General features: G+C 44.4%; 2 protein-coding genes across 2 annotated transcripts in view; one reads left to right on the forward strand and one right to left on the reverse strand.

The window, feature by feature from the left end:
• Positions 1-618: 618 nt before the first annotated feature.
• Positions 619-10,330, reverse strand: LOC119461186 (dolichyl-diphosphooligosaccharide--protein glycosyltransferase subunit 1-like). Its single transcript, XM_037722407.2, is given in 10 exon segments — positions 619-1,486; positions 3,283-3,528; positions 5,219-5,338; positions 5,462-5,600; positions 6,041-6,140; positions 6,220-6,412; positions 7,427-7,633; positions 8,921-9,190; positions 9,192-9,289; positions 9,981-10,330. Coding segments are annotated over 10 exon segments (1,803 nt in total). The 5' UTR covers positions 10,228-10,330; the 3' UTR covers positions 619-1,303.
• A 43-nt stretch (positions 10,331-10,373) lies between these two features.
• Positions 10,374-16,893, forward strand: part of LOC119462116 (importin-9-like) — a 35,025-nt gene continuing 28,505 nt past the window's right edge. The window contains exons 1-4 of the mRNA XM_037723461.2: positions 10,374-10,649; positions 10,977-11,125; positions 12,953-13,154; positions 16,804-16,892. Coding sequence (XP_037579389.1) covers positions 10,517-10,649; positions 10,977-11,125; positions 12,953-13,154; positions 16,804-16,892 — 573 coding nt within the window. The 5' untranslated portion in view covers positions 10,374-10,516. The remainder of the gene's footprint in view (positions 10,650-10,976; positions 11,126-12,952; positions 13,155-16,803; position 16,893) is intronic.

Below are 16,893 nucleotides of genomic sequence, written 5' to 3' on the forward strand. Positions count from 1 at the left end.
TTCTTTAAATCTTCCTTATTACTGTAGCATTTGCGATATGTAGTCTTGCCCATACCTGCCAGTACTGGTCAGTCACAGGTGGCTGTAGTGTGTTCATTGTTGCTGCACCGTCCAGCCTCTTTTTATGCTCGTTTGACCCGTAAAGGAACTATATCTTCTGCAAGTGCAGAGCTCAAGAGCAGACGTATGCTTTTGTGAAATGCACCTCTTCTGTGCCCTCGACCCACCTCCATTGATAAAAGGCTTCTGTAAGCCTCGGCCGACTGTAGTGGGTTATAATATGTCACAACAGCGTAGCTTTCATATTGGCTCATTATGATACGTCACTCTTGTAATTGTCTTGACCCAGAGATGGTGAAATGTTGCGACATCCCACATCAATGTCCTGGCACTTTGGCTTGCACAGATTCAAAAGGTTGTTTCATGCATGTTTTCTTCTGTTATGAACAATGATTTTCATTTAATCATGTGTCCCTTTATCTGACCCAGTGCATAATGCAAGGAAGAAATGCTAAACATGCCAATATTTGCAACAAAAGTCAGACATAAAAGAAAATGGCTTTAGGGAATTTTAGCCACAATTTGCCTGTCCTTATTGCTAAAAGAACTCTGCACTAAGAAAAAAAGGGCCTTTTATTCAACTTTGGAATGACAATGGCTTACAACACACAAAAATGAGCGATGCCATTTAAGCTTACCCCAAAAAAAACCAACATGTTGCATTCGCACCCATACACAAATTATACACCCATACACAAACAAGTTTTGTAACACCGGGCAGTCATCAGCTCCCTTATGCTACACTGATTGGACACTGAACTTGAAATGTGCCTGAAGCGTCAGCCAAAGCAACTCTGCCTTTCATGTTTTCCAGTATTGGTTCACGCACAAGCGTACAAATATGTCAAAATTCATCTATCCAGTTGCCTGTTTAAGTGCACTGCTATATACAAAGAAAAATGTCTACCATGATTTAGCTAAATCTAGGACTATGTTTCATACTTTTGTTACACAAGCAAGAAATGTAATGCAACATGACATGGTGTTACAAAACCACTCACCCTCATTTATTCAACCCTGTAGTTAGTTATCCTGTGTAACTGCTACTGCAATAGGGGGCTTGTAATCTCCTAAGTTGAGATGCTAGCTGCTTGCCCTGACTAACTTGATACAATTAAGTGCTGGTACTGCTTAAACAATGCTTATATTGAGGCTTAGTGTGGATGACAGGGTTGTCTGGCTGACATGTTAGACAGCATGGGAGTGATGAAACTGCTGCAGACAGGGCATGGAAGGGAGGCGACTAGAGTGAGGCGGTGATAGTGTGCATCTTCTCGGCCAGCTCTTCTTTCTTCTTCTGAATGCTGGCCTCGATGTCCAGGTACTGCTGCTTGCTCATCTTGCCACCCATGAACTTCTCCAGCTGGGCCACATGTTGCTGGAACTGTTCCCGGAGCAGCTTGTCCAGTCGCTGCAGCTCGCTAACCTGTTGTGTACGGAAAAAATACGAGTCAATGTACGTTAATTTAAGCTCGTTATATCCAGTCTGAACTAACAAAACTTCCATCCAGCATTGAAAGGCATTGCATTCACTCCAGTGTGTTTCTCAGTTTTGAAGAAAAAGTGTTACAAGGCCCCTCAATCCAGCCAGCTATCTATACTCTGTCCCACTAAGTTCTGTGCAACACTGTCAAAGCTGCAGGCTCCTTGACCAATCAGGAGGGCAAACGCAGCTAAAGGTACCTGTCTGACTGAGCTTTGTCGTCCCGTGCTTCGTGGCTTGCACAAGAACTTACGTTTGCAGGCCTTGCAACCTTGACCCTGCTGCAGAAACTGAAATGGTGGAAAGAAACTGAATGGTGGAAATCTAAGCGCATACCAGCCTCGTTGTGCCCACTTTGTTTCAAAAAAGCTGTTTGAAAGGCTGAGTTTTATTGTATACACTCAAACCTTGTTATAGCGAAACGGGATATAATGAACCAAATGAAATTCCCCTTGAAATCCATGTATTTAAAACCTCATTTTGACGAAGTGAAATTGTCCTGCCAATGGATATAATGAAGTAAATTCATCTCTGAAACAAAATAATATTCGAATGTTGCGGCCAAGTACATCGCTTTCTGCGGGGTTTGCACTCGTTTGTTGCGGCATTTCAAAACTCCCGCGCCGAATACGCCATTGGGCAACACTGGTCTTTCTCACCGCCGCGCGTAGCTGCGCACCTGCGCACAAGCCGCAGCTCACTGCCTCACTTCTCCACTGACTGTGCGCCACTACGCGCGGTGGTGCGGAAGATTAGTGTATTGATTTCCGCGCAGGCAGGCGCACCTGGGCGCGGCCTCCGAGATCACCCCAGCACAATCTCGGAGGGTCATGCACAGGCCCGCGCGAGTCACATGATGCGGCGCAGCTATGCGTGGCAGTCCGAAAGGTTCATGCATTAACTTATCTCTGTTACTACGGCGCGGCACGCAAGCAGCCGCAACTGGGCCTGCCCTCAAGAGGCCTGGGTCAAAGGCCTCTTTGACCCAGGGTCAAAATTTCCCCTGGGTCAAAGGGGTCAAGACCAGGCCGGGCATTGGCTTCTCCCTCTACCTGCGCTGCGACACCCAGGCTGGCTGCTAGACGTGGCCTACGAGATTGCATCGGCATCGGTGCAATCTCGGAGGCCACGAGCCGGCTGAGCCAAGCCGGTGTGGCGAAGTTCGCTTGCCTCCTCGATCACATAGCAAAACGCTGTGTTGTGTGCCAAATGTAAAGCGGGCGCGAAAGACCACCACAGTGGAAGTGAAGGCAGCTACCTAAAGGCTGTCGGCGTCAAGTGCAAAGTTACGTGCACACGCCAAAGATTTTGTTGCATTATTCAAATTTCGTCGCTTGCGTGGCCGTGTAGCGGTTCCACAGGCCGCAACGCAGTCTTCTTATTTCCATGTTTACAACTGTGCACCCTATCGGCCATATATTCCAATAAATGGCAATAATGGAAACATTGGAACTATACGAAGTAATTTCTGTTCCCCCTTCCACTCCGTTATAAAGAGGTTTGAGCGTATACAATATGCGACCAAATAACTGCCATTTTATAGTGGTCAAACTTTTTAAAGCGCCAAAGCAAAATCTGATGCAGCCTGCAATGGCCGATCGTCATACATTGTAAGCAAACTGCACAGGACATTAACTTTTTTTTTGTGCCAATGTGTTCTTTTATGCGCCCAAATTATGAGCATGTACCAACTTGCCTAGTAGTCCATCTTGCCGTACAACAATAGTTCATCAACGTACCGGTTCAGCAGCCTCGACGCTCTCCTGCTTCAGCCTGGTGAGGCAATCGGCCAGGGTTTGTGTCAGGGTCTTGTGCTCAGCGTTGATCTTCTTCAGCGATGCCTGGAAACCAGAGGAATCCTTGCTTGCCTTGTACTTGGCCAAAGCTGCATCGTGCTGTGCGTACAGGTCAGCTCGGCGATCCTGAGTAGCAGCTGCCTTCTCCAGCAGACCGCTCACTTGCAGCTTGCTCTCGTGAACCGGGTCCTGCACCAACCGTGATTTTCAGTAGGTGAACTGAATTGAAATCTGGGGTTTTACATGCCAAAACCACGATATGATTATAAGGCACGCCGTAGTGGGGGACATTCGACCACCAGGGGAGGGGATCTTTAACGTGCCTCCAATGCAGAGGACATGAGCATTTTTGCATTTTGACCCCATCAAAAATGGTGTAAGAGCTCTTTTTCTCGTCACTGTGCAGCCTCCATTTAAATTGGGAAACCGGAAATATTAGTGGGCAAATATCTTATTGGTAAACTTTCTGCTTTATTTGTCTCAAATGAATGGTTAACGTAAGTGACAAAAGAGCCATGTTGTCAACCCAAACCATCTGTTTATTGTTTAACATGTGTACTTCATCTTATTGAATGAAAGTGAACCGTCACACCCATTAAGTTGAAGTGTAACCACATTCCACATTACTGATAGCGTGTTCACGACAGGCATCTTTATATCAAGTTAAGCACGGGCTTCAAGTTAAGATGCATTTCTGAATATGGGAGTAAGTCACATAAAGAAAGCATACTTTAGTAGTTATAGTATCAGCGTCTTCTTATCTTCTTTTCTTTCTGGGATTTTACGTGCCAAAACCAGTTCTGATTATGAGGCACGCCGTAGTGGAGGGCTCCGGATTAATTTTGACCACCTGGGGTTCTTTAACGTGCACTACAACGCAAGCACATGGGCGTTTTTGCATTTCGCCTCCATCGAAATGCGGCCGCCGTGGCCGGGATTCGATCCCACGATCTCGTGCTCAGCAGCGCAACGCCTTAGCTGACTAAGCCACCGCGGCGGGTAATAGTATCGGCGTCAACGAATACATCTGTCATAAGTGCGAATGAATCGATGCTGGACGGCTTCTATTAAGTTACTCTGATGGGCACTAATAGAATTCCACACAGTACAAGCAAACTCTAACTGCGGTTTGATTAGCGCGCAGAACAATGTTTTCAATCCTTTTCAAGATTAACTCGGGAAGTTATGTAATACATTCATTCTGGATATCAAGTCAGATGCCTGCAGAACAGTATTGAAGTGGTTTAGTCACATTCTTGCAGTCATATTACTAACTTGATCTTGACTGTTGTATTGCCACAGATGACAAAAGTATATGCATGAAGTGTGTTTTGGATACTGCGAGATGACGGGAAAATACAGGATGCAGCATCAACGTGCCACCTCATCACAAGATGTTACAGCTTCACCTCTTTGTTTAGGCAAAACAAAGCTGACAGCTGTTATTGTAAAAAACATGAGGAGATAGTTACTTTGTCCTTGTACATGGAGATGCGGCCTTCTGCATCTAACCGCGATATTCAAACAAAAAGAAGAACGGGTTTTTCACTTTTGCAACTAACCAGTAAGTAATAAAAACAGACTTGTTCAGCGATGATGTCTGTAAAATTTCTCCATGCCTCATGAGCATATAAGGGATCCTTTATATGGCTTGGATCAAAATTAATGTGACTGCCACATTGATGAGCCACAAACACCGATGAACAGCTGTGCCTTAAGTTATTCCCCACAGTGATGTGAATTGTATGAATGGTGTTTCAGTCTATGCTGTCTAGTTACGAGCCATCTATTAGTGGCAGTGGTAGTGTCTCAGTGTTTCTTTTGCATTTTGCAAACTTGAGCGGAGACACATCATGTGACACTGTTCACAGGCACAAACCTTGCTGATGGTGAAATCCAGCCTGACATAGATGACCACGAGCAGGAACAGCAAGTAGAGAACCACAACCACAAGAAGGGGCTCCTGGAGCATGAGCAACTTCTTGAACTTGTAGTGAACCTGCAAGAATGTGCGGGAAAGAAAGATTAGAAGTCACATCAGATAACTTTCGAAGTTGAAAAATATGTTTGTCACAGCGACATGCAGACATTGAATGCTTGCAGCCAACACGGGTTTCATTACCTGGAAGTCTTGGATGTGCTGCTCAACGAGGTTGGTCTTTTCAAGAACGATCACCGGACGCCCGATAGTGTCCAGGTATGTGTAGTGACGTTGGTCATTCAGGCGCTTCACCTGGTATGGCACGCGAAGCTTGATGTCCCTGGGCAAATAGAGAGTGCAGGATGGACGCAGAAAGCTCTTACATAGATTATTTTCAAGAAATCAAGATCATTGGTTTTAATGTCCCAAGTCAGCTCGCGAATTATAAAAGATGCCGAGTGAAGAGATCCAAAATAATTTCGACCATCTCGGGTTTTTTGAAGTGCGCTTAAATCTAAGTACACCAGCAATTTTACATTTCGCACCCACTGAAATGTGGCTGCCGTGGCCAAGAATAACACATGTGACCTCTTGCTGAGCAGCATAGTCATGTCATAGTCAATGAACCACTGCGATATGTAAACGTTTTTGTAGTCAGCTATGTAGGCTAAACATGTTCACAACCAAGAAAATACAGCTATTGCATTACTTTAGCCTGCAAAGGCACTCGGCGATCTTAAAAACATTGCACAACCGCATAAGGATGGGCTTTTTGCTTACGTGGCACCCTCTGGAAGGATGATCTTGACATTTGCCTTGTCTACAACGCTGTCATCAAAGATGTGGTCCACAAACCGCATCTGCAAGACGTACTGGTCACCTAGGGGAACGAAATGGGCTTGTGAGGAACTTGTTAAACTAGTTGAGAACAGAGCCCTAGAGTGCCAAATCAACATTACCCGCATTGTAAAGGTACTCGTAAGTAGGGACGTAGTAGCCAAGGATGTAGTGAGTCTTCCAGCCACCGAACAGTGGGAATCTTGGGCGCACATCCAGCTCCACAGAGTCGTGCAAGACCCTCATGTGACTTGTCGAAATGTTTCCAATTTCATCCCTGTAGTAGACGTCCATGGCCGAAGCTGGCAGGACAGTCTGCACGAAAAGTTCCTCTTGTTAGTGTTTCTTTCCTCGGAAAATACTGCGACCATGACAGAATGACACTGCCATACCTTTCACAACAATTGCATTCGTACCTTTCACAACAATTGCATTCGCAGCTATACTACATTGATATTCAGCACACCAATATTTTACTGTATTCTTATGCAATCACCATTCCATTAACCCTCTCAGCGTCATTGATGTATTGGTACGTTTCCGTGTTTTAGTAGTCTGCTGCAAGTTTTAAACTTTTTTTCAGATAAGAATGTAAGGACCACACCAAGAGGGCACTTGTCATTATCATGCCATTTTTTTTTTTCATTTCTGCATGACCAAAAATTAAACCGTTTCTGCTCGTTTTATAATAGAAAGGTTTAGCTTGTTCGGTACTCCGGTGAACGCAGGCGTAAACGTGAGCAGCCGGAGTGGTGCCAGCCACCTTGTAGAGCAGAGCTCAACCAGACAAACAGAGAGCTAATATTGCATTAACTATGTGTATTCTTTTTCGCTGCTGGTCTAACTTTTCGTAGATACGTAACTGTGTCACGATTCGCCGCTGCCGAAAATTTACACCATCAGCGAAGTAGAATATACTCGGTTGATGCAATATTAGCTCTGTGTTTGGTTCAGTTCTGCTCCACAAGGTGACAGCACCTGTCAGGCCGCTCACGTTTACGCCTCCCACCCATCCGGTAAAACGCCCAGTCCGCCTGCATTTACCAGAATGCCGAACAAGCAAAAAATAACGCTGGGGGTGCGTCATTTCAAAAAGCAGACGCCGAAAGGGTTAATCCCATATTTGAGGTAAAGAAATGGCTGTCGTTTTCAATTACGTTAAAGTTCCTGAAGAAAACAACAGCCATTTTCAAGGGATTATAGTAAAAGAAATTTTTGCTAGCACAAGAAAGACGCCGTCTAACAATGTCCATTTTTCATATCACCTGGCCTTGATGTGAAGTGAGCGTTTAAAGAAAACTTTTATGTCCAAATACTATGGTACAGTACCTTGAATGATTTGACTGAAGAAACACCATTCTGGTCCCGCTGGTACTCGTAGCGAGAGAAAGAGCCCTTGAGGACGGCCCCAGTGTGACGCAGGTCGATGACTTCCTCAACAGAGATGACACCCCAGTGCGAGACTTCGATAGCCCTCTCGAGGTTTGTGACAGTGAGGAAAGGGTTGTTGTTCTCATAATGCACAGTCAGCTTGTCCTAGAAAGCCAACAGAGGTACAGTGAAATCTCAGAACATGTTTCCTGTTAGTAAACACAACATGAAAAGCTACATCTAACACAGAACATTCAAAAAAGTAAAGGCTTGCATGGATAAAAACCAATTCTTAGCACTATTTACTAACAAAACGACTAAACAAGAAACTGTTTCTGTACTAACAGCTACCCAAGCATGTGCTTACCATAAAAACTTCATACTACCAAAGCATCCCTAGCAGCTAGTCTACCAATAGGACTGAACTATTCAGAAAATGGGGGGCGAGTGGTTAAGATTCTTAATGTATAAGCAGGAAAAATTCATGGGCAGTGATGAAGAAGGAAAAAAAAAAGGCAACAAATAACTGCAGTACACTACTGATTACCAGCCAGCGGGATGTGATTACGACATTTTCGCAAGTGTGTGCTTGTGCAAAGAACATAAATTCAATGCGACCTATCACCACTACAAGCTGTAAAGACACAAGTTTTGGCATAGTATGGTCTGCCAAAATTTTGCGGGCGTGGGCAGTCTCCCCCTGTGTACTCCGTGAAAATTCTATTTTGCAAGAAAAGAAAATGTGTAGGCAGCATTCAGGCGGCGCACAACTCTCAGATATTTTGGTATGTCAGAGCCACAAGGCGCTTTGAGTAAAAGCAAGGAAAAAACGTTGAAAGGTGATTCAACCTCTAGTTGAAGCCGATGAAAGACTATAGAGTTTTAGCGTGTCCGATATTCTGCTAACTGGGAGGAATAGCGGGTGTTCACGACTACGCCGCTGCTGAAAATTTACACCATCAGTGAAGTAGAATACACTTGGTAACTGCAGTAATACCTCTGTGTTTGCTTGGTTGAGCTCTGTGCCACCAGGCGGCTGCACTGTGCAGGCCACTCACGTTTGTGCCTCCGCTCATCCGGTAAAACCTTGAGGCCGCATGCATTTACCAGACAAGCTAAAACTCTCTATCATGTCACCCTTAAAGCCTCTTGTGAGGGGAGTAGGAGGAGTGTCGACTGCGTAAATTTTTTTTTTTTACTTTCTTCGTGATCAGCCCACATTTTTAGACAGCATATACCCACGAGAACAGCTTCCATTTTTAGACCACACTACCTGCAGGATCGGCCCACATTTTTAGACTGCACTACCTTCGTGATCGGCTCACGAAGAAGGCTAGAAATCCAAATAACAGATACGGAAAAGTGGGGGGTAATTCGCTAACGAAGACATTGTCTTTAATAAAAACTTTGTGACGTCACTGTATACATGCAAAGGATGGACTGAAAGCTTACTTCAGTGTAAGGCTTGACTTGCTCATAGGGCCCATAGGTGACCAGGTTGTCCGAGTGTGTCACTGGCTTGAGCTTTGAGAACGACTCGAGCTTTGGGGTAGGCAGGCTCACTCGAGTCACTTGAGTCTCTGTGACGTAGGGGCTCAGGAAGTAATGGTTTCCCTGGTACAATGCAAGCTGGCGTTCGGCCTGGGTGATGTGCGTTGGGTGGGGAGTGACCAGGTGACTGAAAGTTGTTTCGACCACCAGCTTCACTGACTTGCCAGGGTGCTAGGGGAGCAGGCAGCTCGATGCGGTAGTGGTGGAATCCCCTGTGACCACAAGGAGAGTGTGGAACATTCAGACTCATTCCGGGTCAACTTTTCTGCACTATGTATATATTCCGTGTCATACACAATATAGCAAGCTCAACCAGCTAGAAATCGTCGACGTCTCAATAGCGGTGCATCAGCCAAATAGAGGTGCAAATCCTGGGAGCACACACACACACACACATTATTAAAAACAAAACAGCAACAACTAATCTTTCTCATAGCAAGACGACGTTGTATATATCACCGGCTTCCGCATATAAGCCTTGACAATATCGCTAAGCAGTCAGATGCCAACTCTTGTTAAGAACGGCTGAATTAGCAGAAAACAGAAAACGATTGGTGTTGGTGCGGCAAAAAAATACATTGTTCTAGCCACATAACTTACTTTTGGGCAGGCACGGAAACTTCCGAGACCTGCTAGATCACTGTCTTTGTCAGTGGCGATCTGAAAAGGAGTTCGGAAAAGGTCAGAATTTCTCGATAAACTCATACCGGTAGCAGCGCAGGCGTTCCACGTAGAAACGTAACCACTACCTGTGTCCGGCTACAATCGTTTAGACACGCAGCATTTCAGTAAAATGCCGTGCCCTCTAGTGAAACAACAAAAGCCGAAAAGCACAACAGCGGGTGTTTGCAACATCTATGGGCAGTAGTTTGCAGCCTACCGAAGGTACTAAACTCTGACGTGGACGGGGTTTGAGCCGGCAAAGTGAAACAAGTACCGAAAGTAAGTTCGAACGGTATACTCACGCCTGCGCCAACGAAGGCCAAGTGGTGCTTTTCTTCGCCAGTTAGCGCAATGTGATAGTGCTTGACTGGTGATGAACCCTTATTTTCGGCTGTAATTTTGGTGCTAATTTTAACAAGTTGCGACTGCAAGTCCACATTCCTATCAACATTCGTATTCACCAATGACGATGAAACAACATCATTGGCAAACACATTAACGAACAAAACACATATGGTCGAGGCGGTGAGCGTTAAACGCCACATTTTTCACAGAAATCAGCCGATGAACTCAGATTACCGGCAACTTCAAAGAGCCTAGTAAACACGGAGCGCCATGTCACAGCGATCAACCGGGACGCGTAAACACTGTGGCGAAATGCAATTGGTAGATTCTAAAACTGCAGCATACTGGCCCATCGATGTCCAGCATCCACCAAACGATGCATAGATAGTTTTTAAAATATATTTAATGTGATATGGTTCTCATTTTGCGTTTTAGCTAGCCCGTTTTAAAGGGCACTTTTTTTCCCGCCAGATTTGAGCAGTGGCGAAAATGGCGACCAGCGGTGACGTTAGTCGCAGCTTGAAAGAAGCGCTGTGCGAAGCTTTAAATGCCATTCTTTCGCCCTCACAAGAAATCAGGACAAATGCCGAAGAGCAACTTAAAATTCTGGAAGTCACGGACGGTAAGTGAAAGGCGTCCGATGTGTTTCTGAGGTTCGTCATTGAATCGGCCACAGCTCCGACCATGTGGAGGAATCGCTGTCTGTAGACGGCATGCCTCAAAGAAACACCGGCTTCAGTCGTCAGCTGTCACGATGTCTGTCGTCCTGCTTGCGCTTAACTGAACGTCGGCACGGCTTCAGCCTATGATTTCTTTTTTTGCCCTTGGTTTCTGTTTTGTATACATCCGGGTGGTTTGCCTGTTTTCGGACAGTCTCTAGGACCTGTCATTCGAGGCAGTGCCCGCTAAGCACCCGTATCTGCGCATATCGTCCCCTCTTCTCTTCCAGATTTTTGCGTCCACTTAGCAGAGCTGACGGTGGACCCACAGTGCCCATTCGCCATCCGTCAGCTGGCTTCGGTTCTCTTAAAGCAATATGTCGACACGCACTGGTCCCGCAATTCGGAGAAATTCCGCCAACCAGAAGCGACGGACGAGGTGATTTACGTTTGTCAGCTGTTTTTATGCTATGTGCATGGCGTATCTAGCGACCTGTTCGCACTTTTGTCGCTTTAATTCAGGTGCTTGTTAGCACAAACATTGCTATTTCTAGCTTAATTAACTGTGACGTAGCGTCACGGTCACAGAATAGGCAAAATTATTCTGCACTGAAATGAAACTGCTGATCATAGCAGTCCCACTTGGTTCTCGAAAAAAAAAAAAAAAAAAAAAAAGCTAAGAATTAGAAATATGTGGTACTTGTAGACACTACGTGCTAATGGAGCGCGTAAGTATACGCGAATCAAGATTAAACCACAAAACATTATTTTTAAAATACTTAAATTACAACTGCATAGTTAGGTTACCTTCAAATAGCATGCATGTTTAATCACTATATCTGTAACGCCAACCAGAATGAAGAAACGACAAACATTGAGAGCGCATGCACATAAGAGAAGCACTATGTTAAGGGGCCAATACTGGGTATGTTCACTTACCCATAAACAATATGAATTTTGTTAATGGGATTATACGATGCACATGAGTTTGTGGACAACTGTTCACAAATAAGCTCACCAGAGTGGCAGTTCGGGCATGATGGTATTCCATAAGGACGACTAAAGCGTGAACTAGACACGGACATAAAAAGGCACATACACACATAACTGTATACAAGCTGTTTGCTGTGCTAATTTGTCACTCTAGATACAACTTGTGCTGTATTCAAGATCCCCCGTGTTCACAAAGAGATATTAAAGACATACTGGAAATATGTTTGGGCTAGTAAGATTTTGCTTCAAGACTATTTCAAGTTCATTTCTTAAGCGGGCAAGTAATGCACCAAAATGTGGCATCAAACTGTCTACCATGAAATGCTACCTCATTGCAAAATTTTAGTGTGAACAAGCACCACTATCTTGTATGTACCTGACACTCATATTTAGGCAACATTCTGTATATTGGCAATACATAGAGAAACAGTCACATGGCATTGTGCATCTAATAGAACAAAGATGAAAGCTTAGTACTGTCTCACTGGAATGAAATGCAAATGGAAATGTGCAGAACATTTTTTCCCCTTTGATTAGTTAAAATTCCAATGTTTGATCAAGTTGTTTACTCCAACTAATTGTTTTTATCAATGAAATGCAAAAATTGTCATCCACACGTATGAAGCAGGAAGCTACAAAGGAAGGTCGAGAAGGTTTCTCGGAAAGAAAGCTTTGTGCTTGACAATAAATTCGTCGTGATTTGGGGTTTGAACCTGGAACCAACACTTTTTCAGGTCAGCCACTCTCCCTACTTAGCTAACTTGGAGGCTGGTAGATGGCTACGCAAGGCTTAATTAATCAAGAACTCGAGATTGGAGGCATTGGATATACAAATCGCTTCTGCAGAAATCTGCAAGCGGTGGGGAGTTTCTCCACCTTGTGGATTTCTTCAGAATTAATTCACTGATTCTTGTCCATGCATTTCAGAAAAGGTGTGTAGAACAAGGAACAAGGTAAATAAGAAAGACGGGACACATGTACCTACTACGACAATGCTTACTGGAACACGGAAGCGGATGCAACAGTAACTGCATGGTGACACATATGCTCACTGTTGGTATATTACTGTTGTACCATCTTGTTGTACCATCTCCTGCAGTCCAGTAAAAGCTCAGTCGTAGCCGACACATGTGTCTTGTCTTCCTTGTATTGTTTAAGGCTTGCATTGCATTTATGTTGTCCCTCCTTCTACCCGCCTTTTCCAAGATGAACTAATACGAACTCGCGCAGTGTGTCATTATTCTCAAATTTGTTATTTAAACTTCTATGTCAGGCCAAGGCGACTATACGGAACCTTCTTCCTCTGGGCCTCAAGGAGTCCCTGAGCAAGCTCCGCTCAAGTGTGGCCTATGCCATCTCGGCCATCGCTCACTGGGACTGGCCTGAAGCATGGCCTCAGCTTTTTGAGATACTCATGCAGGCGCTGATGAGCGGCGACTCGAACACCGTTCATGGCGCAATGCGAGTTCTTACAGGTATGTTACCACCGTTTAACTCTTTCCCTACCCTGGGGGAAATGGCTGTTCTTTGTAGGTTACACTAGATTTCTTTCTTTCTTTTTTTTTTTTTTTGAAGAAACTATTGCACTGTCATAAAAATATAAATTGCTAAAAACAGGATTGTAGAATAATGTGGAGCAAAACTTGAAAAGATGCACTTGTATCTAAAAAGAAAAAAAAAATTGCTAGAATAGTTTTTCAAGTATACAAAATCTTTCGCTATTTAATAACCACATCTGTGAAGAACTAAACATTTTTTCTTGAAAAGTACTTGCACTACAAAAATTTAACTGGAAGCCCTACATTTGGACGTGCCGTGCAGCAAAGCAGCTCCTCGATGCGAAACATAGGGGAACATTGAAAATCTTGCAGTAAACTCTTGTTTCCTGCTGTGTTTTTTCTGTCGTAACATTTCTTGCAGTTTAGGTATGTCTTCATGTTAGCTGGCTAGGGCTGAATGGCGTCAGTTGGTGGAGGAGCACGAACTAGCGGTGCATCCTCAAGTTCTCGGTTGATTTCTGTCATCGTCACTCTCAGAATCAGTCGGAGGAAAAGGCAGCACCCTCTGACTCGCCGTTGATAAAATCAGCCGCAGACGCAGTGGAATGACGAGATCTGCAATGTTTCAGAGCATTGTTGCGGGTCGGAGATTAATCCCGCCGCTGCTGCCATGTTTGTTGAGACTCGGGTAGCGTTTAGGCCGGTGATCCTTCAGCCAAAGGGATGAGTATGTCCGGGAGTAAGAGCGAGAGAAAAAAGGGTTTATTTTACAGTATTTACAGTGGCTCCAAATATGGAAGCCCACTCCATGGGGGAGCACTTTGAAAGTCTCAGCTCACCACATGTCTGAGCCCATATCAGAACACGTCAGGACACACCACTGCACGCAAGGTGTCCCCTTATAAAACATCGGTCTTCCCTAGTTGACCAGACTAGGGAATCGGATGACCTTGATGCGGCCAATCAGTCTTGTTCGCTGAACTCCGCCTCCAATGTTGCACCTTCGAAGCAAGGACGAGGCAATCCGGAAACAGGAGGTCGACACTCCTTCCACGAAAGTCGGTGACCTGTTTCTTGCCCTCCGACGGTCATCTTGCCAGGATCGGGAGAATGGCCTTTGCACTAATCTCCGCGTCTAACGAAGGGTGGCGGTTGTGGTCGGTCGCTTCTAAGTGAGCTTCTGTGTCATGACGTCACTGCCGCTGTCGGGCACTGTTGCCGTCTGGACGACGCTGATGAAAGGGGTGGCATCGGGGGAAGCACCCAAAGAATGGGCACTGCCGAGTTGGGGCGCTTGTTTGCCCGTCTCGTCGGTGTCCGGCACTGTCGCCAGCTGGGCGACGCTCATGAAAGGGCCTGCCTCGATGGGAAACAATCAAAGAATGCGCCCGACCGATTCGGGACGCAACAGCATGCACATTGCTTTTGGAGGCATCCAATTTCACTTTCAACTGTGCTGACAGCTTATGCGCGTTGAAGCCCGTTCAAAAATTGCCACAAAGTGTAAAAAAAAAAAAAAAAAAAAAAATTCATAAGAAACTAAAGTTTAGTTCTACCATACGTCAGATGGCGCAATGTGTCCATGAGTGGCATGGAAGGTCTCGAAAGCAATGTTCGAAGCCATCGTTAGCGGGCTAATGATGCCCATTGGGCGCGATAGGAAAAGAGTTATTAGAATTTGCCATGTGCTTGTGTCCAGAAAGTTATGTGAAAAAACAGTGCTTTTGAATGGGACAAAATTAGACGACTTTGTCCTGTTCAAAAATGCTGTTTCTTTGCCTAAGGATGTACCAACCCGCCCAAGTTAGTACACTGTTGAACGACTATTGACCAAAAAAGTTTATGGAACACAGAACCTCAGAAAATCCTAAATATCTGAGCAGCCTTTAAAAGTTAGCCAGTAAAACTGTACATCACAATGTTGTTCGCATATACCAGTAGATGCTGGAAATGGGAATACCAGGCTGGGGGGGGGGGGGGGGAGGGGGCGTTTTGAGGCTGCAGAGGTATTCAGCTTTTTGTCAAATCCCTTGATCCGTAAACTTTTTTGGTCGATAGTACATTTCCGGAAAGTTGTTTATGTAAGGTGCTGTTATTGAGAGCTCGACATTCACACCCACAAGGTCATCTTTATTGAGGTTTTTTTGATACTACCAAGCCTCGACGCACATACAGATTTTGATGCTGTTGCAGTTAGATATTGTTGCTGCAGAGGAACATGGATAAATCGGACTATTTTCAGTCGTTTACATCAGCAGGCCCACCAGAAACCGAGGTTCAAACCAGCTCGCTCGTAAGGGTTGTGTGGCATCTCGTTGCCTTTTCGGAATTAATTGTGAAAGGGTGGGTTTAGATGTGAATATTATTTTTCGTGCTGTACAGGTCGTGGCTGTGTAGAACAGGAATGCTTGTTATTAAGCATGGGTTCCTGGAAATACATTTTTGTTACTGACTCTAGACGGATGCAATTTCTAGTAAACACCCAAACTTGTGGGCTGATCGCAAATATGCAATTAGCTTTTTCTAAGTCAATCCAAAAAAAAAGGTACAATTCTTTTTTGGGTTATAAATTTGGAACACGACTTGCAAAAATGTAGTGCAGCAAGAGAGCTAAACTTAATCTGGTATGTTCCTGAATGTCCAAATAGTGCAAGTTTGCATTTTAATGCTTGTGTTTATATGTTAGCCTAAGTTAAGAAATTTTAAATTTGTTAGTAAATTCTGCAAGATTTCAAAATGTTGCCGTGTCCGAAAACACTATATCCTAGTGTATTTGTACACTCTAACTCTGCAGAATTCAAGCAGAAAAAAAAGTTTTAAAAAATCTAGAGAATGGAATGAATAGCAGGGACACAGGGCTGCTCAAAAAATTTGCGACTAGCAAAAATAATTAGGCCAGAAAAACGCAAATAAACTAAAAATTCAGGCACAAGTTAGATTGAAAATGAATATTCAGAACATTTATTGTAGTTTCACCATCAATCAGAGCCGACAGGAACAAAGGAGTTCTTAAAAGCCACAACTTCCGACTAATTTTTATTGCACACACAAATGTGGACCGTGCACCTCCTTCTAGAAAAATGTGTGAGATGTGGGAATTACATTGCATTTCGTGTACCTGAACACACAAACTAATTCAAGATGCTTGGCAGAGTGTCATGATTATGATGATGTCATACGTTCACTGTCTTATGAGCCACTTGTACTCTCTCATAAGTTGCCCAAATCTTTCCATACCCAACCTACACAAGACATATCCAAAGCACGCAAGATCTGAGGCCGAAGCCAGAGTTAATGTTGGGCTTCGGCATTGTGTTGCTGCTTTCTGTAAATGCTGCAGGTGTTTCAAAATTGGCTGCCTACATTTTAAACTGTGAGACCTTACGGGGCCTGCGTCATGTGACTATTCAATTTGGTAGATTGTATTGCTTTCCTATCAACCACCACTCGCAACCAGCTGAGCCTTGTGACAAGCACCACTCAGACCACTGATGAAGCGTGATAAGGAATATGATGGGAATAGAATCATTGCATTATCCTTGAATAAGCACTTGGTGGCATTTATATTTACTCTCATTTTTATAATGCTTCATTCATTCATTCCTGCTGCATTGTTGCCTTACAGAGTTCTCCCGAGACATCACAGATAACCAAATGTTCCAAGTGGCCCCCGTTGTGCTTCCCGAAATGTACAAGATCTTCACCCAGCCTGAGG

Source organism: Dermacentor silvarum, chromosome 8 (assembly GCF_013339745.2).
Source record: "Dermacentor silvarum isolate Dsil-2018 chromosome 8, BIME_Dsil_1.4, whole genome shotgun sequence".
In the NCBI taxonomy this organism is placed as follows: Eukaryota; Metazoa; Arthropoda; class Arachnida; order Ixodida; family Ixodidae; genus Dermacentor; species Dermacentor silvarum.